At 37.9% G+C, this 26,972-nt stretch overlaps 5 protein-coding genes across 6 annotated transcripts; 1 reads left to right on the top strand and 4 right to left on the bottom strand.

Moving 5' to 3' along the window:
• Nucleotides 1-12: 12 nt before the first annotated feature.
• LOC131001359 (auxin-induced protein PCNT115-like) lies at nucleotides 13-2,849 on the bottom strand. The gene is made up of 5 exons (XM_057927729.1): nucleotides 2,358-2,849; nucleotides 1,666-1,866; nucleotides 1,170-1,342; nucleotides 977-1,079; nucleotides 13-545 (listed from the first exon to the last, which is right to left on the bottom strand). Exons 1-5 carry the CDS (start codon nucleotides 2,571-2,573, stop codon nucleotides 210-212), a joined length of 1,029 nt encoding a protein of 342 aa, XP_057783712.1. The 5' UTR covers nucleotides 2,574-2,849; the 3' UTR covers nucleotides 13-209.
• Nucleotides 2,850-4,524: 1,675 nt separating this feature from the next.
• LOC131001357 (auxin-induced protein PCNT115-like) lies at nucleotides 4,525-7,290 on the bottom strand. The gene is made up of 5 exons (XM_057927727.1): nucleotides 7,025-7,290; nucleotides 6,339-6,539; nucleotides 5,462-5,634; nucleotides 5,267-5,369; nucleotides 4,525-4,999 (listed from the first exon to the last, which is right to left on the bottom strand). Exons 1-5 carry the CDS (start codon nucleotides 7,238-7,240, stop codon nucleotides 4,661-4,663), a joined length of 1,032 nt encoding a protein of 343 aa, XP_057783710.1. The 5' UTR covers nucleotides 7,241-7,290; the 3' UTR covers nucleotides 4,525-4,660.
• A 1,479-nt stretch (nucleotides 7,291-8,769) lies between these two features.
• LOC130998115 (uncharacterized) lies at nucleotides 8,770-9,480 on the top strand. The gene has a single exon (XM_057923549.1). The coding sequence runs from the start codon at nucleotides 8,770-8,772 to the stop codon at nucleotides 9,478-9,480; it is 711 nt and encodes a 236-aa protein (XP_057779532.1).
• A 210-nt stretch (nucleotides 9,481-9,690) lies between these two features.
• Nucleotides 9,691-12,722, bottom strand: LOC131001360 (auxin-induced protein PCNT115-like). 2 transcript variants are annotated; one of them, XM_057927730.1, is made up of 5 exons: nucleotides 12,269-12,722; nucleotides 12,005-12,205; nucleotides 10,446-10,618; nucleotides 10,276-10,378; nucleotides 9,691-10,208 (listed from the first exon to the last, which is right to left on the bottom strand). In XM_057927730.1, exons 1-5 carry the CDS (start codon nucleotides 12,476-12,478, stop codon nucleotides 9,876-9,878), a joined length of 1,020 nt encoding a protein of 339 aa, XP_057783713.1. In that variant the 5' UTR covers nucleotides 12,479-12,722; the 3' UTR covers nucleotides 9,691-9,875. The 2 variants fall into 2 exon arrangements, with proteins under 2 accessions (XP_057783713.1, XP_057783714.1); XM_057927731.1 differs by having other exon boundaries at nucleotides 12,089-12,205; nucleotides 12,269-12,555.
• Nucleotides 12,723-19,507: 6,785 nt separating this feature from the next.
• Nucleotides 19,508-22,311, bottom strand: LOC131001356 (auxin-induced protein PCNT115-like). The gene is made up of 5 exons (XM_057927726.1): nucleotides 21,792-22,311; nucleotides 21,057-21,257; nucleotides 20,506-20,678; nucleotides 20,324-20,426; nucleotides 19,508-20,202 (listed from the first exon to the last, which is right to left on the bottom strand). The coding sequence occupies exons 1-5, from the start codon at nucleotides 22,065-22,067 to the stop codon at nucleotides 19,864-19,866; spliced, it is 1,092 nt and encodes a 363-aa protein (XP_057783709.1). The 5' UTR covers nucleotides 22,068-22,311; the 3' UTR covers nucleotides 19,508-19,863.
• Between the last annotated feature and the right edge of the window lie 4,661 nt (nucleotides 22,312-26,972).

The raw sequence follows: 26,972 nt of genomic DNA, 5'->3' as shown, positions 1-26,972 counted from the left end.
GAAATTAACAAGTAGATTAAAATGTTTATTTTCATGAACGCCAGTTGCTTTCAAGGTTCTCACTCTGAGCCGTGAAACCTTGGAAAAACTAGCAAATTCGAGAGACGAAAACAGTTTACAGAAGTGGAAATAGATTTTCAGACGATCAAACTTACATTTTTTTTATTTTATTTTTTCTTCTTTTTTGTTCAAATTAGAAGAGGGTGGTCTCAGGTATGGACTTTCCAAGATGACAATGGTGGCGTGTTGGAATGTATCCATGTATTCTCCATGAACACATGCCTCTCCCCCTTAACCATGTCAGCCAAAGCCGAGAGCTGATCCATCTCTTCTGGAGTTAGTTTCACCGAGAGAGCTCCAATATTCTCATTGATATTGTCGATCTTGGTGGTGCCGGGTATAGGGCACACGTCATCTCCTTGGTGATGAACCCAAGCTAAAGCCAGTTGAGACGGGGTGCAGCCTTTTCTCGTAGCCATTTCACTGATCTTTTCATATACAACCTTGTTGGTTTCAAAATTCTCAGCCTTGAACCTTGGAAAGAGCTAGAAAATTCGACAGACCATTATCAGCATATTTAAGTAAAAACAGCTTTTGACATCTTCATCGTTAAAAAGACAGAATTGAAAATAGATTCTAAGACCATCTGCATAGGATCAAACCCAGCCTTATTATGGCCTCTGTAAACTTCAAGCAGAAACTTCCTTAACTAATTGAAGGGAACATATAGGGATGGCATTGGATAAGAATAATCTGTTCTTGCAACCACATAAAATGTAGCTACCCTCATCTAATTTCAATAAGGTCATTGCTATAACTTTCTAGGTATGCAAAACAAGCAAATGTTTAATCTAGCAGTAGGAACTAGGAAAAGGAGCGACTGCTAGATAGATATAAGTCAAGCTAAAGGAATTCTATATGCATCGATAATTTTATATTTGTCTTTCTTATGAAGCTATACGAGATATGCACCAACCTTACGCATGTCGCCCTCTGGCAAGTTCTGTATCAACTTGGGACCTACTGAAAAGAAGCCACGTCCGAGCGGACTGTATGGGACAATTCCAATGCCAAGTTCTCTGAGATCACAATACATGCAGAAAGTTGATTGAATATACTCATCATTTTCTCAAATCCTATATTACTGACAAACTACCTCAACCTCGTACCTGCAAGTAGGAATTAATTCTTCTTCCAAATCTCTTGACCACAATGACCATTCATTCTGGACGGCAGTAATTGGGTGAACAGCATGAGCCCTTCTTATTGTCGAAGCAGAGGCCTCTGAGAGCCCAACATATTTTATTTTCCCTTCTTCAACCAGTTTCTTAAGTTCTCCCATCTTGGAAAGCATGAGAACAAATAATTTTAGAAAGAACATCAGAGGAAATAAAACAAATGTAGTCACTCTTACTTATAGTTTCAATTCATGATCATATAGCTTAACTATCAAACTCAATTCAGTCTTTCTACAAATATTTATAAAAGAGTCCGACCATGCTGCTATTCTAATGCAAAGAATATACACTCAAGTATCTTTTGAATTTTGAAATCATCAATATTCATCATAAGTTATTGTTAAAATTTAAACTTCAAATGGACCACGGATCATTAAGTATACAAACTTCATATTCCAACAGAGTTTTTCTTCAGAAGAATACTCACTGTGACTTCAATGGGCACACGAGTGTCGATCCTATGAATGTAATAAAGATCAATACAGTCAATATCAAGACGCTTCAAGCTCGCCTCGCATGCAGCCCTCACATATTCTGGTTCACCATGTATATCCAGTTTCACATCCCTGTGTAATATCCCAAACTTAGAAGCAATTTGCACTTTCTCCCTCATCCCCCCTTTTAAAGCCTGCAACAATTTCAACAGACTAGTTCAGGAAAATCTTGGTGCATTTTATTCAAATCTCGACTCGATAAATCCAATAAGTTGTAAACACAATGTATGCAACGTCTCCATGAGAACATCCTTAACCAGATTACGTTCAAACAAACAACTATGAAGATTATCATAATCAAATTGTTATTCGAAGCATAATAATTGTTCAATACATATAATATAATAAGTAGCATATGTTTATTCCCTTCTTTGTCCTCTGGTAATCTAAATTATCTAACAAACATATGCCGCCGAATGCATAACTGCACAACTACATCTTCACTTGAAGATCTCTTCTCTGAAATGTTGTAACATTAATACTTCGCTGAAAATCAATAACCTAGTTAGCAGAAGTTACAATTAGACTAAACCTCGATGAGTCAATACTCGAACATAATAATTTTCTAAAAGAATAAAATTACTACTCAATAGATTGAATTCATAACTTAAGCAGAAGGAAATACCTTTCCAATAAGAATTTCGTTGGTATGGGGACCATAGGCATCGGAGGTGTCGAGAAATGTGACGCCGGAGTTGATGGCGTGGTGGATGAGTTGGATCATCTCGGGCTCGGGCTTCGGCTGGCCGTAGCTGGCGGACATGCCCATGCAGCCGAGGCCTTGTTTGGACACCTCAAGGCCCTGCGACCCCAGCTTGACTCTCGGCACATTCACTCCCATTTCGCCTAATTAGGGCTTCAACAAATTCGGGATTTGATCGAACTCGATGTTCCAGAATTCAGAGTAGTGGCCTGTTGAGTGTTGTCACTTGCCAGTTGATGGTTGGCAAGTGAAGTGAGTTTATAAGGGGAAAGGGAAGACGATAACGTAACTGCTGCCGTCATGCTATCGCCAGCGATGACGCCATTGTCAAACCTTTCTTCGATGAGCTTGAAAATCACACTACGCCTCTACATATGTTAATGTCAATTGTCAAGTGGTCGACATATTCGCATCTCCTCGGGCGTCAACGCATTTTTTCCACTAATAAAAACTTACTCCATCAAAATTGTTGTATGGTTTGGGAAGTACATGAATTTTAACAAATATTGAAAAATGATTTATTAAAATTAAGTGCAGAAATGATCCATTAAACTATATTAAATATTTGGAATTTTTAAAAATGCTAAGTGTGAGTGTGATTTAGAATATAAGAAATAGTTTTCAAAAAAAATGTTGGAGTACATTTTTTGTTGAAGGGACATAATTAATAATAAAATTACAATTTTTCTAGAATAAGTTAATAAGTGTTAAAATATTACAAATTTACAATTACGAATATCATGGTAACTTGTTAAAACATGAACATATATTGTTGAATCATTTTTAGCTTGATCATCATTATAATCTCCAATAATATTAGCCACAGTGAATTGATAGACATATGCATTTATTTCATTTAAATATTATCTCTCATTTGTTTTTACAAATTATAACTTGATTTAAAGTTTATTATCTCTGAAATTAAGAAAACATTCTATAAATTAAAAAGTTATTGATTTATTTGATATATTAATAAATTATTAATTTATAATGGTTTTATTATATTTTTAAGAAATTTAGTGATCATATTGAATTTTCAAACATATACATTTCAATGTATGATTTATGTACAACTTAGTGAATATGTGATGCATACCTTATTTATTTATTTATTTATTATATAATTGTGAGTTATTGTTATTCTCATTGATCTAGTTAATTAAATAGATTTTTATAGGATATTTATCTTTTCCATGATTCTAAAAAGAGTTATAGATATATATATCACATATATTTCGGATAAGGTAATATAATTAATTAATACTATACTTTTATAGTACTCTTATATCTAATATACTCCCTCCGTCCCGCCCAAGATGCTACATATTCCTTTTCGGGCCGTCCCAACGAAGATGCTACATTTCTATATTTGGCAAAAATAAGAAATTTTAAACACTTAATTAACACTAATTAAGTATTTCTTTATTACATTCTCTCTCCTACTTTATCACTTTATTACTTTCTCTTTCTTACTTTATCACTTTATTACTTTCTATCTCCTACTTTATCACTTTATTATTACATACTTAAAACATTAATCTACAATTCCTTAAATCCCGTGCCGAAAAGCAAATGTAGCGTCTTGGCCGGGACGGAGGGAGTATAATTTACATAATTACCTTAAAATTAAATATATATATATATATATATATATATATATATATGTATATAAAAGAGATATAATAGGCAATCTATATTTTGGGCCTAAGAAGTATAGATATTGTGTAATTTATGAATTATGTTGAGTGTTTTTGTTATTTGTAAAGCGTCCTAAAAGGAAATAGGACCATTTCAAATGGAACAACTCAAATTGAAAAGTAAGACATTTTAAGTGGGACGAATGTAGTAGTATTATTTATCGTCGTACATATTACAATAGAAGCTCATAGTTTTCAATTACATGAGACATATGTATATATCATCGAAGAAACCATACATTGTATACAGGACCTCTACACCACACAAAAGTGAAAAACAAATTACACCGCACGCAGGCGAGATCTCTAAACCACACAAATGTGGAAAGACGTGATTGAATCCAAAACCTCTCGCAAAAGGAGAATCTTGTGGTGTCTAAGCTTAATAGAAGCTCATATTTGCTAACAAGCTTATGCAAGAGAGCATAAGATTTTCATGTAAGGAAGTAAGCAGATTTTCATGTAGTTAACAATACTAGAGGAATAATTGTAGTCCAGACATGGAAAGAGCAGGTGGTCTCACGCATATCAGGCCTCGGCTTTCCGCAATTCCAACGAGGGCGTGTCTGTGTTTTTCCATGTGCTGGCCATGGAAGCATACCGTTCTCCCTTGACATTATCAGCCAAAGTAGAGAGTTGAGTCATCTCTTCCGGAGTTAGTTTCACAGAGAGGGCTCTGATATTGTCGTTGAAGTTGTCAATCTTGGTGGTGCCCGGTATAGGAGACACATCATCTCCTTGGTGATGAACCCAAGCCAACGCCAGTTGAGATGGGCTGCAACCTTTACTTGTAGCCATGTCACATATCTTTTCGTATATGATCCTGTTGCTTTCAAGATTTTCGTCATAGAACCTCGGACAAAAGGCCTAGCAAATGCGACAGACGTGTTAGCACAAATCTTGGTATCATCATTGTTAAAAATATAACAAATTGAATAAAGATTTCCAGACTACTTGGACAAGTAGAACTTCAAGCTAATTAATAATTTAGTTGCGACAGCGGAAATAAACCAATACTCCTTGATAGCAATAATTTAAGAAACTTAAAATTCAAATCACATGAAGAGTTGTTCTATAATCTACATAATTCATTAAATACTTGTCGAGAGCGTTATTTGATATATATGCACCAACCTTACGAAAGTCGCCCTTCGATGCATTCTCTAACATCTTGGGTCCTACTGAAAGGAAGCCGCGTCCAAGTGGACTATATGGCACAAGTCCAATACCAAGTTCTCTGAAATTGATAAGACAAGCCAAAAGCTGATATATTGCTTCTCTTTCTTTTTCTTCAAAACATCAGATTTCAACAAAATACTTCTGTATTACCTGCATGTAGGAATCAATTCTTCTTCCACATCTCTTGACCACAGTGACCATTCGATTTGAACAGCAGTAATTGGATTAACAGCATGAGCCCTTCTAATTGTTGAAGGAGAGGCCTCTGAAAGGCCAATGTATTTTATTTTTCCTTCTTCAACCAGTTTCTTAAGTTCCCCCATCTAAAAGTTCATGGAAAACATTCAGCAATGTAGGAATCAATTAATAGTAGTAGTAATAGTTTCCCTTTTTATCTACACAGATGCACAATTTGGAGAACCAAATATCATTTCCCTCAGTATTAGTTGTAAATTGTAATGCATGTTATCACAATATCTTGCAATGCAGCAAGTCACATGCCACACTTGTCCCTTGATAAGCTTCTTATATCATTACAGCAAATTAATGGCTTCCCGGGCTATGAACCAAGTATTTTTCTCCAAAATGTAATTAGTATAGAAATCACTACAGGCACAACATACCTACCACTACACAGTAAAAGTTGCAAAAGTCTTCATGTCTATAAAAATTATCTAGCTACAATTCCCACAACAAAACATAGCTTGTAGTTTATGTAAGCACATACAGAGTTGACAACGCATGCGTGTAAACACCTCTATAAAAAGGAACGGATATTAATGAATAAATTTGACTTGTCTTCGTCTTTGATGTGAACCACATCTTCATCCAATGAAGACGACATCACATTAGCCCGCAATGAAAATAAAGAAAGAAAAAAATGAAAGAAAGAGTCGACCAACATTCCTTGTAAGTTTAAAGCCAATGCACCAAATTAAATATTCAAAAGGGCTACATATCACTAGGATTCAATCATCGCCACACTCAATACAATTACAAAAGGTCATATCTTCGAGATGGAACTTACTGTGATTTCAATGGGCACACGAGTGTCAATCCGATGAACATAATAGAGATCAATGCAATCAACATCAAGACGCTTCAAGCTTGATTCACATGCCGACCTGACATATGCAGGGTCACCACGAATCTCCCTCTTGCCATCCTGATTAACTACCCCAAACTTGGAAGCAAGTTGCACTTTTTCCCTCATTCCCCCTTTCAAAGCCTGCATCAACTCAAAAACATTAATGCATGACAGATTCAACACCTCACTCTCACACACACACATAGAATTGTATGGTCTCTTAACAAAATATACAGAGAATTATATGGGTGGGTTCAAGGACCTCCAGAAGCTAATTTCAGTTTAGTAAAAATCGACCGATTAACTCTTGGAAAACGTTTGTTCGGAAAACTAAGAAATTTGATTTCATTATGAGCTTGACTTGAGTGAAATAGATAGAACAAAATTGAGCAGCTAAAACGTATAAAAACAAAAGTTGATTTATTTCCTTCAAAAAGAGTTGGATGTACTTTTATTTCTGAAAATTGAAACATAAACCATCGAGATCGCGCGCTATGATTATCGCATATACTACAAAAAAAAAATTGCGATCAAGTTAAATAGATTAACGCCACCAAGATGCAACATAAAAAAGATGAAAAATAGAACAACAAAATCAATCAAGAAAAGAATGGCGGAAGCGCGACCTTTCCGATTAGGACATCGTTGGTGTGGGGACCGTACATGTCGGAGGTATCGAGAAAGGTGACGCCGGAGTTGATGGCGTGGTGGATGAGTTTGATCATATCGGGCTCGGGCTTCGGCGGCCCGTAGAAAGCCGACATGCCCATGCACCCCAGCCCTTGTTTGGACACCTCAAGGCCCTCCGACCCGAGCTTGATTTTCGGCACATTCACTCCCATTTTCGCGGAATTAAGGCTAGTGGATTTGAGAATTTGAGTGATCGGTCGGACTGAACTGGATTGGATTGAGCAGTGGTGTATCTGTTGACTTTGAAATGAGGATTGAGGATTGGAAGAAGGATGACGTCACCGCTGCCGCAATCAATGTTGTCGCCATTCGATCCTTTTTTAGTTTTGTTTTTTTCTTTTCTTATTTCTTTTTTCTTTTAATACAACCCGCCATTGCTGCTTGTTGGAACCTTCAAATTCTTCCAACTTCAAATTTCGAGTGTTAAATCAGGAAGAATTGATTCGCACCAAACGGTCCAAACCGTGTTGCTCCATCACCAACAAGTCACATTGGTCGTTAGGCGCGTTTTTCATTCATTTCAAAACTTTTTTAGTTTTTATTTTTTATTTTAATAAAATAGTACTCATATATATGGTTGATAACTAGTGCGCCTTTGAACACTGGCCGCTATCTGGGTCTCCCTTCTCTTATTGGGCGGAAGAAACGTGAAATCTTTCAGTACCTTCGTGACTGTATGTGGGATCGCATCCAAGGATGAAATGGAAAAAAGCTCTCGAAAGCCGGTAAGGAGATTTTGATCAAGGGTGTTGCACAGGCCATTCCTTCGTTCTATATGGCGATTTTTGCTCTCCCTACTAGTCTCACCGATGATATGGAGAGATTGATGAACAGATTCTGGTTGAATAATAAAAGTGGGGATGAGAGGGGCATCAACTGGATGCGTTGGGAGAAACTTTGTGTGGATAAACAGCTTGGCGGGTTGGGCTTTCGTAGCCTTCAACTCCTTAATATTGCAATGCTCGGCAAAACTTGCTGGAGGTTAATTGATGATCCGGATGCTTTGGTGTGTAAGGTCCTTAAAGCTAAGTACTTTCGATCATGCAGTTTCTTGGATGCTAAAGTTGGGAGTAGTCCTAGTTTTGCTTGGCGGAGTCTGTGTTCGGCGCAAGATTTGGTTCGAAGGGGGTCCGGTGGCGCATCGGAGATGGCCATAGCGTCCGTGTCTTTGAGGATCCTTGGCTTCGAAAAGCCCATAATTTTCGAATCTCCTCTAGCTGCCCGTATGCCCTTGCTGGGATTCGTGTTCATGATCTGCTCATTCTCGGGACCAGAGTTTGGAATATGGAGCTGTTACACGACATTGTGAACTTGAATGACTTTCGGGATATCATTAGTATACCTCTGCTCCCATGCACGATCACAGCCGGATAAGTTGATATGGAATTATTCGGATAATGGTTGTTATTCTGTGAAGACGGCTTACAAGTTGGCTAGCTCCCTTCCCTCGTCCTTGATGACACTTCTAAGGTCGAGGGCCATTGGCGTAAACTGTGGAGAGTTAACGTCCCTCCTAAAGTCCGTCATTTCCTTTGGCGGGCGGCTCATAACAATTTGCCCTCGAAAGAAAATCTCTTGCAGCGTGGCTTAACTAGTGGGGGCGAGTGTGCTACTTGTCGTGGTGGTCTTGAAAATTTATGGCACACTTTTTTCTCTTGCCCTTTTGCTGAGGCTTGCTGGAATGCGAGCCATCTTTCCACGCTTATTGGCTCCGCCACGTCTAGAAGTGATTCATTTGGCTGGAATGCAGGCTTTCTTCATCATCTTCGATGAGGTGCAAGGCGAACATGTTGCTCTCTTTGCCATGGTCCTTTGGCAGATTTGGAAGGACCGCAACACCGTCGTCTGGAAGGAGATCTTTCCTAATCCCGATAGGTCTGTGGCTACTGCTGTTGGCTGCCGTCAAGAATGGCTTTTGGCGAGAGCTCGGGGCACCAGACAGCACTCTGCTCTTTCTTCGTCCGCTGTTTGCTTGGGTTGGCACGATTTGTCGGAGGGAGATGTTCTTTGTGGAGTGGATGCTGCCTTCTTCGAGGGTGATAATGCGATGGGGCTTGGTCTGGTCTTCGGAGACCACAGCGGCAATTTTCTCACCGGCACCTCTCTGAAAATTCCGGGCATGAGGAGTATTGAGGAAGGTGAAGTTTTGGGCATCAAGGAGGTGTTTTCCTGGATCCAGCGCCTTGGCTATGTTAGTGGGATCGTGGAATTGGATAGTAAGCGTGCTTGCAATGAGATTACTTCTGGTGGAAGGAACATTTCTGAGTTTGGTCTTCTTGCTAAATTCTGCCGGGAGGAACTTTCTATGCTTCCGGGTTTCTGTTTAAGACATGTTCGTTGTGATCAAAATGTTATCGCCCACGGCTTGGCGAAAGCTGCGAGAGATTTATAGTCACATCATGTTTGGAATGAACCTCTGGCCTTTGTGGTGGGTTATTTCTATACCCCATGTTCTTGTGATTAATAAGATGTCTCTCGTTCTCTTCAAAAAAAATAAAAAATATATGGTTGATAACTCTTCCTTTAGTCAATAACATTGGTGCATCAGACTAAATTTAATTAAAGCACTACAATTTACGATTCGAATCGGGTGTTCTTCCACTTTATGTATCACACATGCTGGAAAGCTTCATATTCAGTAATGGAAAGGTCATAAAATACAAGTAGTTGTGGAAGCAAATACACACATGCTGCTGTAAAAAACACACACACACACAAATAGTAAGCAGAAAATCAAGTGATGGAGTGGATAGTGTGGTAGTTGAGAGTTGTTCCCGAATTCTCATCTCATGCATTCCAAGATGACAATGGAGGCGTATTTGCATTGATCCATGTATGTGTCATGAACGTGTACCTCTCTCCCTTGACTGTGTCTGCCAACGCAGAGAGCTTATCCATCTCCTCTGAAGTCAATTTCACGGTGAGAGATCCGAGATTGTCGTTCAAGTTTTTGATCTTGGTGGTCCCCGGTATCGGGCACACATCATCTCCTTGCTGCATAAGCCAAGCCAATGCCAGTTGAGCTGTGCTGCAACCTCTCCTTGTACCCATCTCACTCATCTCTTCATATACAGACTTGTTGGCTTCAAGATTTTCATCCTTAAACCTTGGGAAATAGGTCTGCCAAATGTGGTGGAATTTAATTCGTTATACCATTTCAAAAGCATAGAAAGATATGTGCACCAACCTTACGAACATCGCCCTCTGCTGCGTTCTCTAACGCCTTGGGACCGGCTGAAAGTAGGCCGTGTCCAAGGGGACTATACGCGACTATTCCAATGCCAAGTTCTCTGAAATTCATGAGGCCGATATTAGTGTTCTTATCAAATTAATGTGTTGTTAGTTTTTAAGTGTTACCTGCAGGTGGGAATGATTTCTTGTTCGACATCTCTTGACCACAATGACCATTCGATCTGAACAGCACTAATTGGAAGAACAGCATGAGCCCTTCTTATTGTTGAAGCAGAGGCTTCTGAGAGCCCAACATATTTGATTTTTCCTTCCTCAACCAGCTTCTTTAGTTCCCCCATCTTGGGAAGCATATATATAGGCAAGGACAAGAGCATCAGACATAAAAAATATAACTCAAATACAGCTACCTATATATTTATCCTATATTGAACACCAGTATCATTCTGCTCATGAATTTATTTGCATGCACTTTCTTGACTTTATCATAATATATATATGCACCACAAAAAAGACTTTAAAACTTCTTAGCTGCAAACTGCCTGCGTAAACACCAATCTATATAACTAGGAAGGTGTGGATGCATAAATTTGAAATATCATTTGTCTTGTCTCACATTATTTCAAGCAAACCATATTATAAAACACTCATCATTTTACATTGTTTTCACATGTTATATAATTATGCACGCGCGTTGTGTTGAAATTGAGCACCTATGTGATGTTTTTGGTTTGATTTTTGTATAATTTGTTGATGTCACGTTTCGGTATAGTTTCATATTTCTTTAATTTAATTATATTTTCTTTAATTTTGTGTCGTGTCTTTATTTAATTATATCCGACTAGTTTAATTTCTAATTCTAGAATTTTTATGTCTTGATTAAATTTATGTTTTTGATTTATTGATAAAACATAGCCCTCCATTCTATGATTTATTCATGGTGCTTATTTCTTGTGAAATATCAATATTTTGCATGTCTAGTTGTTCAGAAACCCCACGGTACTAATTGTTCAACTGATTCAGAAATACGTAGTACGACCTTGAGTTCTAGCAGAGATAGATGGATCATAAAAACCTATTCTTAGTGTGTCATTCGGTGTTAGTAGATTTTCTCAATTCTTAACATAACTTATTAATATACTGTCACAAATTGATCGAGAGAGAGGGTGTGATTATTATCGTGATCATTCATATATCTAGACTGTATTAAACTGATAATTGGATGAATAAATTAATTGCATAGTTTATTCGACTCATTAGGATCAATTTTTATCTCTGGAGTTTTATCTAAACTTGCCAGCAAAAAGAACGTACGTTGTATGTGTAATTAATGTTATTTTATTTGATAATCTATTATTTTAGAAAATCTAGTAATTCGTTACTTTTATTAGATAATTTATTGAATGTATATATTTATCTATAAGCCTTATCAATAGCTATAGATACATATCACATAGATTAAGTGTAATATCTAATGAATTAATATATTCTTATAAAGATATAATATGTACAATAACCTTTAAAAAAATATGTAATAGGGGTAAAATAGGCAATCCACAAGTTGTGCGTTAGGATGCCTTATGCTCTTTTTCTATTAGTATTAGTATAGATTTGTTAGGTATTTTATTTGAATTGGTTTCTTTTGCATGGTATTTAATTGATTGTCTTGTGAAAAATGAAGACAATTTGGAAAACATTAATGCAAGTGTGGAATTAAGAGTACTTACTGTGACTTCAATGGGCACACGAGTGTCGATGCGATGAACATAATAGAGATCGATGCAGTGAATATCAAGACGCTTCAAACTTGCCTCACAAGCAGCCCTCACATACTCTGCCTCACCATTTACAATCATCTCTCCTTCCCTACTTACTATCCCGAACTTGGTAGCAATTTGCACCTTCTCCCGCACTCCCCCTTTCAAAGCCTGCACAACACAGTAATTAAGCAGCGTATAGCCTAACAAATGCAAAAACTGGGGGGAATTAACCTTTCCGATGAGGATCTCGTTGTCCCCGTAGAAGTCGGAGGTGTCGAGAAAGGTGACGCCGGAGTCGATGGAGTGGTGGATGAGTTGGATCATGTCGGCCTCGGGCTTCGGCGGCCCGTAGTAAGCCGACATGCTCATGCAACCCAGGCCTAGCTTGGACACCTCCAGGCCCTGCGACCCTAGCTTCACTCTCGGCACATTCACACCCATTTTCGCTTAATTTAATTTGGATTTGAGTGATGAGATTCAGGAATTGTGTGAGTTGATGGTGTGAATTTTAAAGTGAAGGTGCATGCATGATAGCTCGCGTGCGTCACTGCTGCCGTAATGGCGGCTCATATATATCTATACAGCTTTGTTGATGAATATATCTCAAGAGAGATACACCCATTACGGAAGCCGTGACGCCATTGATGCATGGAGCTCTGTTGATGATTATCTCAAATCACAAATCACTTTTTCTTTCCGTGACGAGCTAATAGTACTTATGTGCATGCAGCCACTAAATCCAAATATAGGAAATTAAGTAGCATGTTCGAAATTTTGATAAAAAACAGTTTTAATTCAATTCGATTTGTTGAGGAAATTTTTTACATAAAAATTCACATAATTAAATAGATATAATTATCATGAATGACAACAAAAATAGTTGGGTCTCCAGTTCTTCCTGGCTGTATGTGGCTCCGCAACACTAACACTTTGGCCGAATATTCTAAATTTAGTGTAGTATTTTGTTACAGTTCACTTTGTCAAATATATGCATGATTGTTTTTGCTTTATCTTAAATTTGTATTTTTATCCCATTTTGAAACAAAATCATTAGAGAATGTATTAAATTATGAGGCATGATTGCGCGCATTTATATATGGTCTTACACATCATTTAGTCCAAAGCCACGACAAGTTTCAAGATGAAAACATTGACTTGTCAAGTACAATTTTATAAAATAGAAATGTTGCATTTGATCGATTTTAGCGTACAAATGCCAAATAAGAAAGATGCAGATTTCCATCATGCACTTACTCAAACAAATAAACACTAGTAGACTTGAAACTGTCAAGGCTTTTTTAAATTTGGTCCGTGAAGCCAATGCTAATGGCATGCCGCTGCATGCTTATACTACTTCTTCCCAAAGACCATTTTTGCAAATTATGGATGCGGTGGTTGCCGAACGTTGGAGTGATATTATGGACGCGGAAGAGGCTGCGCATCGTGATGATAATCCTCGTAATGAGGACGATGGTATGTTGTTTTTACAATGAATATCTTTGCATGGAATATTAGGGGCTTTTCTACTGCCCGTAATCTTTTACACAATCATTGTGTTACTCATTCCCCTTCACTGGTTGGAATCTTTGAGCCCAAGACGTGTTTTAATCGTACACAGTCTTCTTTTTGGCATTCAATCAATGTCCGACCGGTGCATCAAAATGATAGAGGCGTGCATGCTCCCAATATTTGGATTTTTGCTTCTCCGACAGTAAACACTAAAGTTGTCTTTTCCTCGGATCAAGCAGTGGTGCTTGAGGTTGGGATTCCGGGGTTCTCTTTCTTTGCGGCGTTTGTACATGCGAGTTGTAATTATATCTCGCGTCGTTTGCTTTGGGAAGATTTATCGTGCTACTCTACCGGTAGCCTTGTTGTCATTGGTGACTTTAATGCTCTCCTGGGGGCACATGAGCGTAGGGGTCGGCGTAACCCTAGTACTATTGCTTGTCGGGAGTTTCGGGATTTTATTGATGATAATATGCTTTTTCAGCCTGTCTCTGCTGGGCCTATTTTCACTTGGACTGATAGGCGTCGCTTTCCTTACACCACGGAGTCGGTTTTAGATCGTGTTCTCGTTTCCACTTCATTTTCTGATTATTGGGAGAATATCAGTTATCGTGTTCTTCCTAGGGTGGGTTCTGACCATTCACCTATTATTCTCAATTGTTCGTTTTCTCAGGTGCATGCTCAAAAACATTTTCGTTTCCTGAATATGTGGTGTTCTCACGCGGGCTTTTTGGATTTGGTGAAACATTCCTGGTCTCTGGAGATTGATGTTCGTTGCCCTATGGTGCGGGTAATGCGCAAACTCAAGCGGCTACGCAAAGACTTGAAGACTTGGAATAAAGAGACTTTTGGAAATTTCAACGCTGCTTTGTCTGGTTTATATGAGCAACTCACCTCCCTTCAGAATGTTATTGGGGTTTCTGGCTACACGGAGGAGTTGTTTGATCACGAGATACAGCTTGAAGCTTCGATTAACACTATGCTCTCGCGTCAAGCTTCTCTTATCCAGCAGCAGAGTCGTATCAAATGGCTTTCAGATGGGGATCGTAACACTAAATTCTATCAAAATATGGTGAGGATGCGGAGATCTCGTCTGAACATTAAGCAGCTTCGCATTGGCGACATTTTGATTGATGATCACACGATTATGGCTGATCATGTGTGGTTCAGTTTTACGTCGATCTTTTTACTGATTCTACCCAGGATATGGATCGATCTTGGATTAGTGGGCACGTTCCTAATTTAGTTACTCAGAATCAAGGGGAGTCGCTCATTTGTTGCCCGTCGGAGGATGAGATACGGGCAACGGTTTTTTCCATGAATGGCAACGGTGCTCCTGGACCGGATGGTTTCAGTGGTAAATTTTTTCAGGTTGCTTGGGATATTATTTGTTCGGATGTGATCTCTGCGGTGCAACGTTTTTTCCAGAGACATTACTTGCCTAAGGGTTTGAATTCCAATTTCTTAACTCTGCTTCCTAAGAAGGATGACGCCGTGTCTATTTCTGATTATAGGCCTATTGTCTTGGGAAATTTTTTGTTTAAAATCATCACGAAAATCCTTGCTACGCGTGTTAATACCTTTGCTTCTGACATTATCTCGCCGAATCAGTTCGGGTTTGTGGCTGGACGCTCGATACATGAAGGTATTTTGCTCGCGTCAGAAGGTGTTAATTGCATGAATCGGTCTCGTAAAGGGAATAATATGGCCTTGAAGGTGGATATTAAGAAGGCGTTTGATACTCTGAATTGGGAGTTCATGGATGTGGTTCTCAAGGCGTTTGGTTTTCCTACGCTCTTCAGAAATTGGATTCAGACTATCTTCGCTTCTGCTCGTATTTCTGTCATGTTTAATGGAGTGGTGCATGGCTATTTTGCTTGTTGCAGAGGAGTGAGGCAATGAGATCCTCTCTCTCCCATTCTTTTCGGTTTAGCTGAAGATCTTTTGAGTAGACTGCTTCTCCACGCGGTTGATAATGGTTTTATCTCACAGATGCAAATGTCTCGCCAGTTGTGTTTCCCGTCGCATTTGTTGTATGCTGATGATGTGTTGCTGTTTTGTCGCGCTTCTAAACGTTCGTGTATCATGATTAATTCTATTTTGCAAATTTATGCTCAAGTCTCGGGACAACATTGCAACGCCGATAAGTCTACTATTTATTTTGGTAAGGGGGTTCCTACGCAGGTGCAGAGGCGTCTTCGGCGTATTCTCCATTTTTCTATTGCCTCCCTTCCGTTCACCTATCTGGGGGTTCCTGTTTTCCCTGGCCGGGTCTCGGCTTCTCATCTGGTCAAGATTAAAGATTTTATTCTGTCGAAGTTCTCTAGGTGGAAGGGTTTGCAACTTTCTATGGCTGGACGGGTTTGTTTAGTTGCTTCGGTGATTCAGAGCTCGGCAGTTCATAGCATGCTTATTTATCAGTGGCCGGCTAAGCTGCTTCATGAGCTTGATAAAGCTTGTCGCTCTTTTATTTGGACTGGGTGTATCACGTCAAAGGCTCGTTCCTCGGTTGCGTGGAATAGGGTTTGCGCTCCTAAGCTGAGGGGTGGTTTGGGTGTGAAGAGCTTTTCTGATATCAACAACAGCTTTATGTTCAGATTGGGCTGGCAAGTCATTAAGGAACGAACCCTTGGTTTCGATCTCTTTCGCCGGCGTTATCTCTCCCCGCTGTTACGTCCTTCCTCCCGTTGGTTTTCCTCCTCTATCTGGCTTGGTGTTCGTAAGCCGATTCAGCAGATCGTGCAGGATACGTTCTGTATTATTGGACGAGGAGATTCCGTCTCTTTTTGGCATGACAATTGGCTAGGGTATAAGATCTCCTCGCGCCTACGTATTCCGAGCTACATGGCTCCTTTTCTCACGCACAAAGTGTCAGATTTTTATTATGATGATATTTGGCATCTCACTGATTCGTTTCTGGTGGCTTTTCCGGAGGTTGCTTTCGACATTATCTCGCTTCCGACTGGGGATATGGAGGATGAGCGAGCTTGGGTGCACTATCGGTTTGGCAATATTTCGGCTTCTTTGGCCTTTGATCATTTCGCTCCACCGTTTCCTTCGGTGGATTGGGGGAAGTGGATTTGGGCACCTTTCATCCCGGTGCGTCGTTCTATCACTTGTTGGCGGATCATTTTGGGCCGTCTGCCTACTATGGATGCAATTCAACGTTGTGGTTTCATTGGGCCTAACATTTGCAGCCTCTGTCTCAATGCAGAGGAAAATATAGATCATCTTTTTTGGGGTTGTAACTTTGCTAAGCATTTATGGGGTTTTCTTTTCTCATGGTTTGAGATGGAGGTTCCGTTTTTTCATGATATTGGCAGTATCATTATCTTTGCCATGAATTATAATGCAAGTGCGCAGGTGACAAGCCTTTGGCGTGTGGGCGTCGTAACAATTCTTTGGGGTCTCTGGTACTCTCGTAACCAATTGATTTTTCAGAATGTTGTGGCCTCACCTCATGCTATGATGAAGCTTCTTAAGATTTCCTTTTTGGAGGCTGCGAGCAATTTTAAATTAGGAAGCATGGCGAACTCGGTGTTTGAGCTCGGGATCCTTCGTCGCCTTGCTGTTGCAGGCAATCCGCGCCCTGCTCCGGTCACCATTGATGTTGGCTGGACTCTTCCTTCTCCTTCTTGGCTCAAAGCCAATATCGACGGGTCCATTAGGGGTAATCCTCCGGTGATGCATGCGGGTGGTGTGGTCAGAAATGCCTTTAATTCGGTGGTGGCGTGCTTTCACTTTTCGGCAGGAGCCGGTTTTGCCTTTGAGGCGGAACTTTTTTCTTTTATTATTATTCTTGAGAGGGCTGCTGCTCATCAATGGTATAACCTCTGGATTGAATCTGATTCAACATACGTTGTGAATGTCTTCAATAATCGTGAGATTCCGGTCCCGTGGCGTTTTCGGAGCAGATGGCGGGCGGCGCTTAAAGGTGTGGAGCACTACAACCTCCGTTGCTCTCATAACTACCGGGAAGGTAACCACGTTGCCGATTACCTCGCTTCCTCTCACTCACAGGAAGGATTTTGGCTTCATTCTATTCCTGAGATTGCTCAGCTGGTTTTCGATGATGTACATTCTTCCTTTGTTCGCATGGTGCGATAGCTTGTCCTGGGTTGTTTGTTCGGTGCTTGGTGGGAACCGGGGAGATTTGGGGGTGATGGTACGGCCGGAACTTCCGAAGTCTCCTCAACTCAGTTTCCGCCGCACCTTGTTTCTTTCATGTTTTCTTTGTATCTAGACGGGTACTCTTTATCCTCGTTTTGAGGTTTTAATGAGGCCCGGCCCTGGTCTTCTCTTTGGGTTTTTTTAGGTTCCGGTTTCTTTAATAAAATTTCAATTCAGCAGTAGAACCCAGGAGTCGGTCCTCACAAAAATAGTATCCCGGCCGGGGGCTAACAAGAACAGATCCATATTCATCATTATAAAAATAGTATGTTGCAATTATATAAAAATATAATACTTCCTCCATTCAACTACAAAGATTGTGTGTTTATTATTATATTTTCGTCCGTCCACAAAAATTATGTGTTTTCCTTTTTTTTTAAACATTTTTATACTTTAAACATCATTCACACTCAATATTTACAAAATATTCACTCTTTACTTTTACAATTTGGTGGGTCCAATACTTTCATTCAACACTAAAATCACATCTTCCAACTATTTTATTAAAACTAGTGTCCTCCGATCCACTCCACCACACACTCTTTGTGGGGAATATAATATATTAAGAAACATTAATGTAGTCAAATGGCCATAATGAAGATTGAAAATCAATTTTTGGCCCCTAATCTTAAAACATCAAAATATGGCCATTAATTAGGCGGTATGCCTAATTTGCCCTTTTTACTCGGCCGCTGGGGTGATTGCGCGACCGCTGGATGATTGCCTGACCGCTGGAAGCATATAAGTGAGTTGCGCGCTCGCGGGGAAAAGCCAACGCCCGCTGCGCATATGGCACTTATGGCACTAATAGTGCCATAAGTGCTATACGCATCATTTTATTACTTGATTTTATTTTGGATTCCCGTTGGCACCTATGACACTATTAGTGTCATAAGTGCCAAAAGAACCATTTTAAACACTTTCTCGTAGGGTTTAGATGTTCCATTTAGGGTTTAAATGTTCGTTTTAGGGTTTAGATTATCCATTTATGATTTCTAGATTCTATTACTATTGTTTCTACTGCACGTATGACACTTATGACACTATTAATGTCATAAGTGCCAAAATAACCATTTTACTTGGTTTTATTTTGAATTTTCGTTGGCACTTATGGCACTATTAGTGTCATAAGTGCCAACGGAAATCCAAAATAAAACCAAAGTAAAATCTTGGCACTTATGGCACTAATAGTGCCATAAGTGTCTAACCCGACCCGGCACGCGACTCGCGCGCCTAATCCTACCCGGTCAGCCTCATTAAGGGTAAAAACGTCCAAATCAATAAAAATGGCCATAAATTATTTCTTCTAATTTTTTTACTTACAAAGTCATTTATAATATCATTTGTTTCAAGATTTTCTAGAACATTTTTGTCAATATAAAAAATTGTCAAACCATTAGCATTTGAAATTTTAAATTTTCATTAGAACTTGTATTTTTAACAAAAATATTATCGATCTACATCCTTTTTTGTGATTTACTGAATTCTTTTAACTTTTCACAAAGATATTTTTTATGCATCACGTGTAAATGTATTGCACACACCACAAGAAAAAATTATTAGAAATTGAAATGTGGAAAAATAGCATCTGGGTTCTCCAGACTAAAAGTTCTTGCCTTTGTTTCGAAAGCCCTTCATCTCCCAACTCTCCAAACGGCCAAACCCCGACGCCACACTTCTTGGCGCCGTCTCCGGCCTCTCTACTCTACGTGGATCGGAGCAAGGTTTCAAGCGCAAGCAATACATTAATTATTGAGTGGATTGAGGAATTAGTTTGTAGGGGAACTCTTCTTCTTCGTAGATGTAAATTAATTATTTCAACTTTCAAAAGTGTTGAATTTTACATGATAACATCAGCCTACACAAATACATACTTTATGGTCTACACCACGAGCAAGGTAATACATAACCATCTAACAGAGGAAGTTCACATTGATACAACAAGCTTATGCACGAAAGCATAAGATTATTAAACACTATCTTGGAAGCAAATATTGTTTAAACACTTAACTAACAAAGGAAGCAAATATTGTAGGCCAATGGTATTCCTCCCCTCCATGAAGGTAAGAGATCAGGCTACGAATCTGAATCCCATTATTCCTCAGTGTTATAGCATGGCCATGGAAGGAGCACAGATGCTCTCATGCAACTCAGGCCTCGGCTTTCCAGGATTCCAATGGGGGCGTGTTTGCGTCTTTCCATGTGCTCACCATGGAAATGTACCTTTCTCCCTTCACATTCTCAGCCAAAGCAGAGAGTTGAGCCATCTCTTCTGGAGTAAGTTTTACAGAAAGGGCACCGATATTGTCGTTGAAGTTGTCGATCTTGGTGGTGCCCGGTATAGGACACACATCATCTCCTTGGTGATGAACCCAAGCCAACGCCAACTGAGATGGGCTGCATCCTTTACTTGTAGCCATTTCACATATCTTTTCGTATATGAGCTTGTTGCTTTCAAGATTTTCATCATGGAATCTCGGAAAATAGATCTAGCAAATGCAATACACATTTTAGCATGTAAATAAGGAAACTCTTGACATTATTCTTGTTTTTTAGAGAGATATAAGATACATATCATATCATGATCAACAATATTGGATAAGAACTAACCTTGCGAAGGTCACCCTCTGATGCATTCTCTAACATCTTGGGTCCTACTGAAAGGAAGCCACGTCCAAGTGGACTATATGGGACAATTCCAATACCGAGTTCTCTGAAAGTTCACAAAGGCTGATATAAGGTTTCTATTTTTCTTAAATTCATCAGAATTCAACAATATATAGCTCTGTTACCTGCATGTAGGAATCAATTCTTCTTCCACATCTCTGGACCACAATGACCATTCGATTTGAACAGCAGTAATTGGATGAACAGCATGAGCCCTTCTAATTGTAGAAGCAGAGGCCTCTGAGAGGCCAATGTATTTTATTTTTCCTTCTTCAACCAATTTTTTGAGTTCCCCCATCTACAAAATCATAAACACCATTCTGCATTAGGAACAAGGCCAGAAAAATTGAATCAATGCTACTTGTAGTTTCTTTCCTATCGGCATAGATAGGCATATGAAGATACATATATTCTTTGGGGCTTTTCTAGTTGTGATGCCATTACGCAACATTTTACAATGACAGATAGAGGAAGGCATTGAAAGGGAACATCTGATTGGTGTGCAGGAAATTCAGGTCATAATACAGCAGAAATATTTCAGGTCATATTTGCTGTAATATATACATATTTTTTTGGCACAGCATACCTTTGAATACAAAGTAAAAGAGGCAGAAGTATTGATGTTTTCGAGTATATATGCTGCTGAATAAGAATGTATCTTGAAGAAAGTACTCACAGTGATTTCTATGGGCACACTAGTGTCAATGCGGTGAACATAATAGAGATCAATGCAGTCAACATCAAGACGCTTCAAGCTCGACTCACATGATGACCTCACATATGCCGGGTCACCATGTACCTCACCCTTCCCATCACGGTTTATTATTCCAAACTTGGTAGCAAGTTGCACTTTTTCCCTCATTCCCCCTTTCAAAGCCTGCAACAACTCCAAAACGTTAATGCAGGAAGATAATGACTCATTCAACACCAAACTCCACACATGATCCATGAAAGTTGTTCCAGCTTATACTCGAATAATCTGTAAACAAGACATGAAAAGGAGAATGGATGACCTCACCAGAACCTAAGTCCACAGATCAACTCTTTATATGTATAATAGTGTGTCGCAATTGTTCCACTTATATGTTATCCAATCAAAATTTGAAACTTCTAGAAATTCAAGTAGCAAAATGTGTATTGGAAACATAACAGCACAATTATGAGTTTGGCTTTAACAAATTAGTAACACATAATGATCAAACTAACAGATCATAAACATTTACCCTCTTTGATAACAAAGTAGAATAAAATTGAACAGCTTAAACATAAAAGAACAAGAGAGTAAGAGCAACACACAACAATACCCCTAAGATTTGAATCAAAGTAAACAGATCCATCCATAAACAATATAGAAAAATAAAAAGTAATAACAGCAAAATGAAACGAATGAAAGAGTAGTAGAAGCACGCACTTTTCCGATTAGGATCTCGTTGGTGTGGGGACCGTACATGTCGGAGGTGTCGAGAAAGGTAACGCCAGAGTTGATGGCGTGGTGGATAAGTTTGATCATATCGGCGTCGGGCTTAGGCAGGCCGTAGAAGGCCGACATGCCCATGCAACCGAGGCCTTGTTTGGACACCTCAAGGCCCTGCGACCCCAGCTTGATTGTCGGCACATTCACTCCCATTTTGGCGGAATTGGGAATTTGAGTGATGAATCGACTGGACTGGATTGAGGAATGGTGCATCAGTTGACCTTGAAATAGGGACTGGGAAGAGGAAGGACGTCATCGCTGCCGCAACCGATTTTGTCGCCACACGACCCCCTTCTTCTTCGATGATAATTTAATTTATTTCAACTTTCAAAAGTCTCGACTCTGTAAAGAAAATTCGTTATCAGCTGCACGACAAGTGGTAACATTGACTAACTACATACTGCATTCCACAAAGGTGCGCTATAAATCTATATAATAGAAAAAGAGTCAAGCATAGCTACAACGGTGACAAGGTCACACAAATAAGACAAAATTTATACCAATTAAAAATAAATGAAAAGTCACCAATATTGCATAACCTGGGGATTCTGCCGCCCCAAGTCACGCCTCACTCCTTTTATCTCCTTTTGCCACATGTTTTATTTTTATTGGTGTATCCGTCTCATAATAAGTGGCCACATTCTTTTCGGCACGGAGATTAAGAAATTGAGTGTTATATGTTTTAATAGAGTGTGGCCTACAATTGTTGACCAAATTAGTGAGTAATTGTTGACTTAATTAAAGTAATTTTGGCATTTTTAGCAAGTGGCCTACAATTGTTGACCAAATTAGCAAGTAATTGTTGACTTAATTAAAGTAAACTTTTGTCATTTTTAGAAAGCAGCCACTTATAGTGGGACAGACGAAAAAGGAAATGTGGCCACTTATTATGGGACGGATGGAGTATTATGATAGATACAATTTTATAATGATTTTTCTTTACAAAAATTATATTAAAATTTGAGTAGTGCTATTTATAATAGGATATTATGGTAATTTTACTTAATTAATAATACTTAATTAATACTCCCTCCGTCCCACGAATCTTGACACGTTTTCCTTTTTGGGCCGTCCCACGAGTCTTGACACGTTTCCTTTTTGGGTAATAATTATTACATTCTCTCTCCTATTTTATCACCTTTATTATATTATCTCTCCTACTTTATCACTTTTATTACCTTCTATCCCCTACTTTATCAATTTTATACTTTATTAATTACACACTTTAAACACTAATCTACAACTCCTTAATTCTCGTGCCGAACCCAAACGTGTCAAGACTCGCGGGACGGAGGAAGTACTAATTAATGGAAATAGTGTTTGACCTATTTAACCTTAACCAATAATTTAGGTAAATTAGCAAATGTCAAGTTTCGTCTTTCCATAATAATTTAAAGTTTTTTGCCGTAAATATATTATACTATTTTAACTTACTAATGACTATTTTTATATTACACATATAATATATTGAAACACTAGGGCCGGATGGCCCTATTGAAGATGGAAACTCAAATTTTGACCATAAAATGAAAAATCACAATATTTGGCCATCTTTTATGTGTCATACCTAATCTACCCTTTTAACTCAGTAGATCCAACTTAATTTTCTTTGACCCGTCGGATCCAGCTTGCTTTCCTCATCTCTCTCTCTCTCTCTCTCTCTCTCTCTCAACACACAACACAACACACACCAAGACTGACGCCGCCCCCTTCTTCCCCGGTGGAGAGCACCGCCGTCAGCCACAACTGCCGGCCACCCCTCGCTCGTCTCTCACCCTCACTGAAGCAGATATCTCTCTCTCTCTCTCTCTCTCTCTCTGTTTGAAGGCTCTGTCGCCAACCTCGTCGGCGCGCGCGGGTTTGCTCTATGCCTCCGCAGCCGATTTGGGGCTAGGGCTTTGCCGCCGCAACAGCCGCTGATTTTTCCTCTAGCATCTGGTTTGGGTGTCTGGTTTTGGAGAAGTAGTCACAGGTGACGCCGTTAGGGGCGGAAGAGCAGAGGTCATCGTGAATCTTGATGCGTGTGTGTCAAATGGGATAGAAGACAGCGACGGCGCCGGCGGTGTTGGGCTGTTGTTGTTATGAAATTGAAGGAAAATGGGGGGTTGGATTTGGGGATCTAGGGTTTGGAGGTGGATCTGATCTGATCGTTGCGCCGCCTCCTCCATCGGCAGATTTGATCTCCGCCTCTTTCGATTTCAGCCATCGGCAGATCTGATCTGATATGTATTTGTGCTACACGCATGGCACTTATGGCACTATTAGTGCCATAAGTGCTATAAGTGCACACTTCCCCCTAGGGTTTAGATATTCCATTTAGGGTTTAGATTATCCATTTGGGGTTTAGATGTTCCATTTAGGGTTTAGATGTATCCAATTAGGGTTTAGATGTTCCATTTAGGATTTAAATAATGTTGTTGTTTCTGTATTTGTGCTGCACGTATGGCACTATTAGTGCCCTAAGTGCCCAAATGACCATTTTACTTAGTTTTATTTTGAATTTTCGTTGGCACTTATGGCACTAAATAGTGCCATAAGTGCCAAAATGACTATTTTACTTAGTTTTATTTTGGATTTCCATTGGCACTTATGGCACTAATATTGGCACTTATGGCACTATTAGTGCCATAAGTGCCAACGGAAATCTTAAGTAAAATCTTGGCACTTATGGCACTAATAGTGCCATAAGTGCCTAACCCGACCCGGCACCCGACCCGCGTGCCTGATCCTACCCGGTCCGCCTCATTAAGGGTAAAAACGTCCAAATCAATAAAAATGGAATTTTGTGTTTTTTCAATATGTGGCCATAAATTGTGTTTTATGCTTCATTTTGGCTACTTCAAAATTTTACTCTAATATATTTGTGTCTTCCTACTACTGTGGGTTGCTTCCTCTCTTTTTTTTTTTTTTTTTGAATAAATTATAATTTGCTAAAATATATTTAAGACTTAATTAATTAGCAAAAGTTGGCAAAAATAATAATTAAAGAACTACATGACTCACTAATTTTGGCTATATTTTACTTAACTGGATTGTTTTAATTTTTTTTACTTACTTTTATTTGATTGGAATTAAATTTCAGGAAAATCATTAATAATAATAATAATAATAATAATAATAATAATAATAATAATAATAATAATAATAATAATAATAATAATAATAATAATAACAATAAAAAAAAAAGTAAAGGGGAAAAAACAATAAAATGACTGCAATTGACTTTAAAGAGATTTGAACTTAGAACCTTACAAAAACTATATTCCTTTGTCAATTTACCCAATAAAACCACATCAATTTATTAAAAATAAATGTTCTTATATGTTTATTAACGAAATTCGATGATAGTAATATTTTAATGTTTTAAGTGTAATCAAGAGGATTCGACCCTGAAACCTTGGGGCTAGTAATCGGTCCTCGGTTTTAATCGAAACCGAATAAGAGTGATTTCACTAGGGATGTTACATAAGATTAAAACATACTATTTGATAAAGAGAGGTTATATAATGACATTGCAACGGGGCGCTTGTCCTCCAGCACCCCTAATCGAGCACTAGGAATGTAAATGAATCGAATCTTATTTGCGGTTCGAATTCGAATTGTACAATAATTCATGAATATTTGAATCGAAATTATATTTTAAAAGTGTATTTTAAACAATACAATTCAAATGTTCAATTCGGAGTTTTCTATTATTCGATTCAATCACAATTTTGAAAGAGAAATTTCTAAAATAATATTTTAAATAATCTTTAAAAAAATATGACAAATGATGAATTCTACAATCTATACTATATTAAAAATGCAGTTTTCAATTTCAAATTGATTTGAAATCAATTTGAAATTAATTTGAGTGACAATTTTGAAAATATATGTATAATATGATGGTTAAAAATAAATCACATCCCCACTATCTTATCCACTAATATTGAATGAATTAATTAGTGTGGTATATATATATTTTTCACCCAAAAATTACGTGTAGTGATTTTTTTGTTAAGAATAATCATGCTACTCATTTTAATTCACTTAATTTATTAGAATTGTATTTTCAATATATAAATTCAGATTACAATAGAATAAAGGTATGGACAAAAGGCCTTGAAAAAACATCCCTCTAGAGAGCCCTAGAAGTCACGTTTCATACCTCCTTCGTGTGGTTCTACCTAAGATGAATGAGTTCGAGGCATATATATATATATATATATATATATATATATATATATATATATATATATATATAATAAAACGTTATATTAAAATATGTTAATACAGATTAGTATAAATAAATTTGAGTTGAACACACATGTCATATTTGAGATCCATCAATATGTATCTAATAAGTTTCAAATTATTATTAATAATTTATACTTAATGAAAAGATATATTTGCAAAAAATACTCATAGAGCCATAGTTTATGAGCATTCTCTTATAGTTCATACGTAACACGATTAATATATGCATATCAAATTAAAGATCACGATAAAAAACTTTAATTTAATATATATATATATATATATGTGTGTGTGTGTGTGTGTGTGTTATATAAATATTTGATTTAAAATGTAAAAATTATAGTATTTATTTAAATATTAAAATTTTAAAAATTCTCTCTCATCTCTCATCTTTTTTTGAATAAATCTATTTATCAATTTTTTTTATTTATATTTTTATTTTCATTTTTCAAACTTTTTTTTTCTTTTTCATAATATCAATTTTTTATAGTGATTCTTCTCTATTTCTTTTTATTTTTTCAATATCCAACTCAAACATATTCAGTTAAAATTAAAATTTTATTATATTTATAAATTGATATAATTAAATTATATCAATTTATATAAATATTAAAATATAAAAATGTTTCACGTGCATTGCATTTGCACGGGATGCAAAAGCTAGTTAATATTGAACGAGTCAAATTGTGGACAAAAATATTTCTTAAAAATTGAACACAATTGATACTAATCTATTCTCTATTTAATTATCAATCTATATTTGGATGATAAAAATCAAGATATGATATACATAGTAGAACTAATTTTCTCCACCCGTCTGATGTAGTAGAACTAAGTGATGTAGACTTTGTTGTTGGTAATTTAGGATTTGATTATGGAAAT

This window comes from Salvia miltiorrhiza, chromosome 8 (assembly GCF_028751815.1).
Source record: "Salvia miltiorrhiza cultivar Shanhuang (shh) chromosome 8, IMPLAD_Smil_shh, whole genome shotgun sequence".
In the NCBI taxonomy this organism is placed as follows: Eukaryota; Viridiplantae; Streptophyta; class Magnoliopsida; order Lamiales; family Lamiaceae; genus Salvia; species Salvia miltiorrhiza.
Note: the sequence above shows the minus strand (reverse complement) of the source record. Positions and strands in the feature narration are given on the sequence as shown.

Coding starts and splice junctions, on each gene's coding strand:
- LOC131001359 (XM_057927729.1), bottom strand. CDS start 2,573: ATGGGAGTGAATGTGCCGAGAGTCAAGCTGGGGTCGCAGGGCCTTGAG. Junction 1,343..1,665: donor GTGTGCCCATTGAAGTCACA/GTGAGTATTCTT, acceptor ATGCTTTCCAAG/ATGGGAGAACTTAAGAAACT. Junction 1,080..1,169: donor GAATTAATTCCTACTTGCAG/GTACGAGGTTGA, acceptor TTGTGATCTCAG/AGAACTTGGCATTGGAATTG.
- LOC131001357 (XM_057927727.1), bottom strand. CDS start 7,240: ATGGGAGTGAATGTGCCGAAAATCAAGCTCGGGTCGGAGGGCCTTGAG. Junction 6,540..7,024: donor ACGATGTCCTAATCGGAAAG/GTCGCGCTTCCG, acceptor GAGTTGATGCAG/GCTTTGAAAGGGGGAATGAG. Junction 5,635..6,338: donor GTGTGCCCATTGAAATCACA/GTAAGTTCCATC, acceptor ATGAACTTTTAG/ATGGGGGAACTTAAGAAACT.
- LOC130998115 (XM_057923549.1), top strand. CDS start 8,770: ATGCGAGCCATCTTTCCACGCTTATTGGCTCCGCCACGTCTAGAAGTG.
- LOC131001360 (XM_057927730.1), bottom strand. CDS start 12,478: ATGGGTGTGAATGTGCCGAGAGTGAAGCTAGGGTCGCAGGGCCTGGAG. Junction 12,206..12,268: donor ACGAGATCCTCATCGGAAAG/GTTAATTCCCCC, acceptor TGTGTTGTGCAG/GCTTTGAAAGGGGGAGTGCG. Junction 10,379..10,445: donor GAAATCATTCCCACCTGCAG/GTAACACTTAAA, acceptor CATGAATTTCAG/AGAACTTGGCATTGGAATAG.
- LOC131001356 (XM_057927726.1), bottom strand. CDS start 22,067: ATGCACCATTCCTCAATCCAGTCCAGTCGATTCATCACTCAAATTCCC. Junction 20,679..21,056: donor GTGTGCCCATAGAAATCACT/GTGAGTACTTTC, acceptor ATGATTTTGTAG/ATGGGGGAACTCAAAAAATT. Junction 20,427..20,505: donor GAATTGATTCCTACATGCAG/GTAACAGAGCTA, acceptor GTGAACTTTCAG/AGAACTCGGTATTGGAATTG.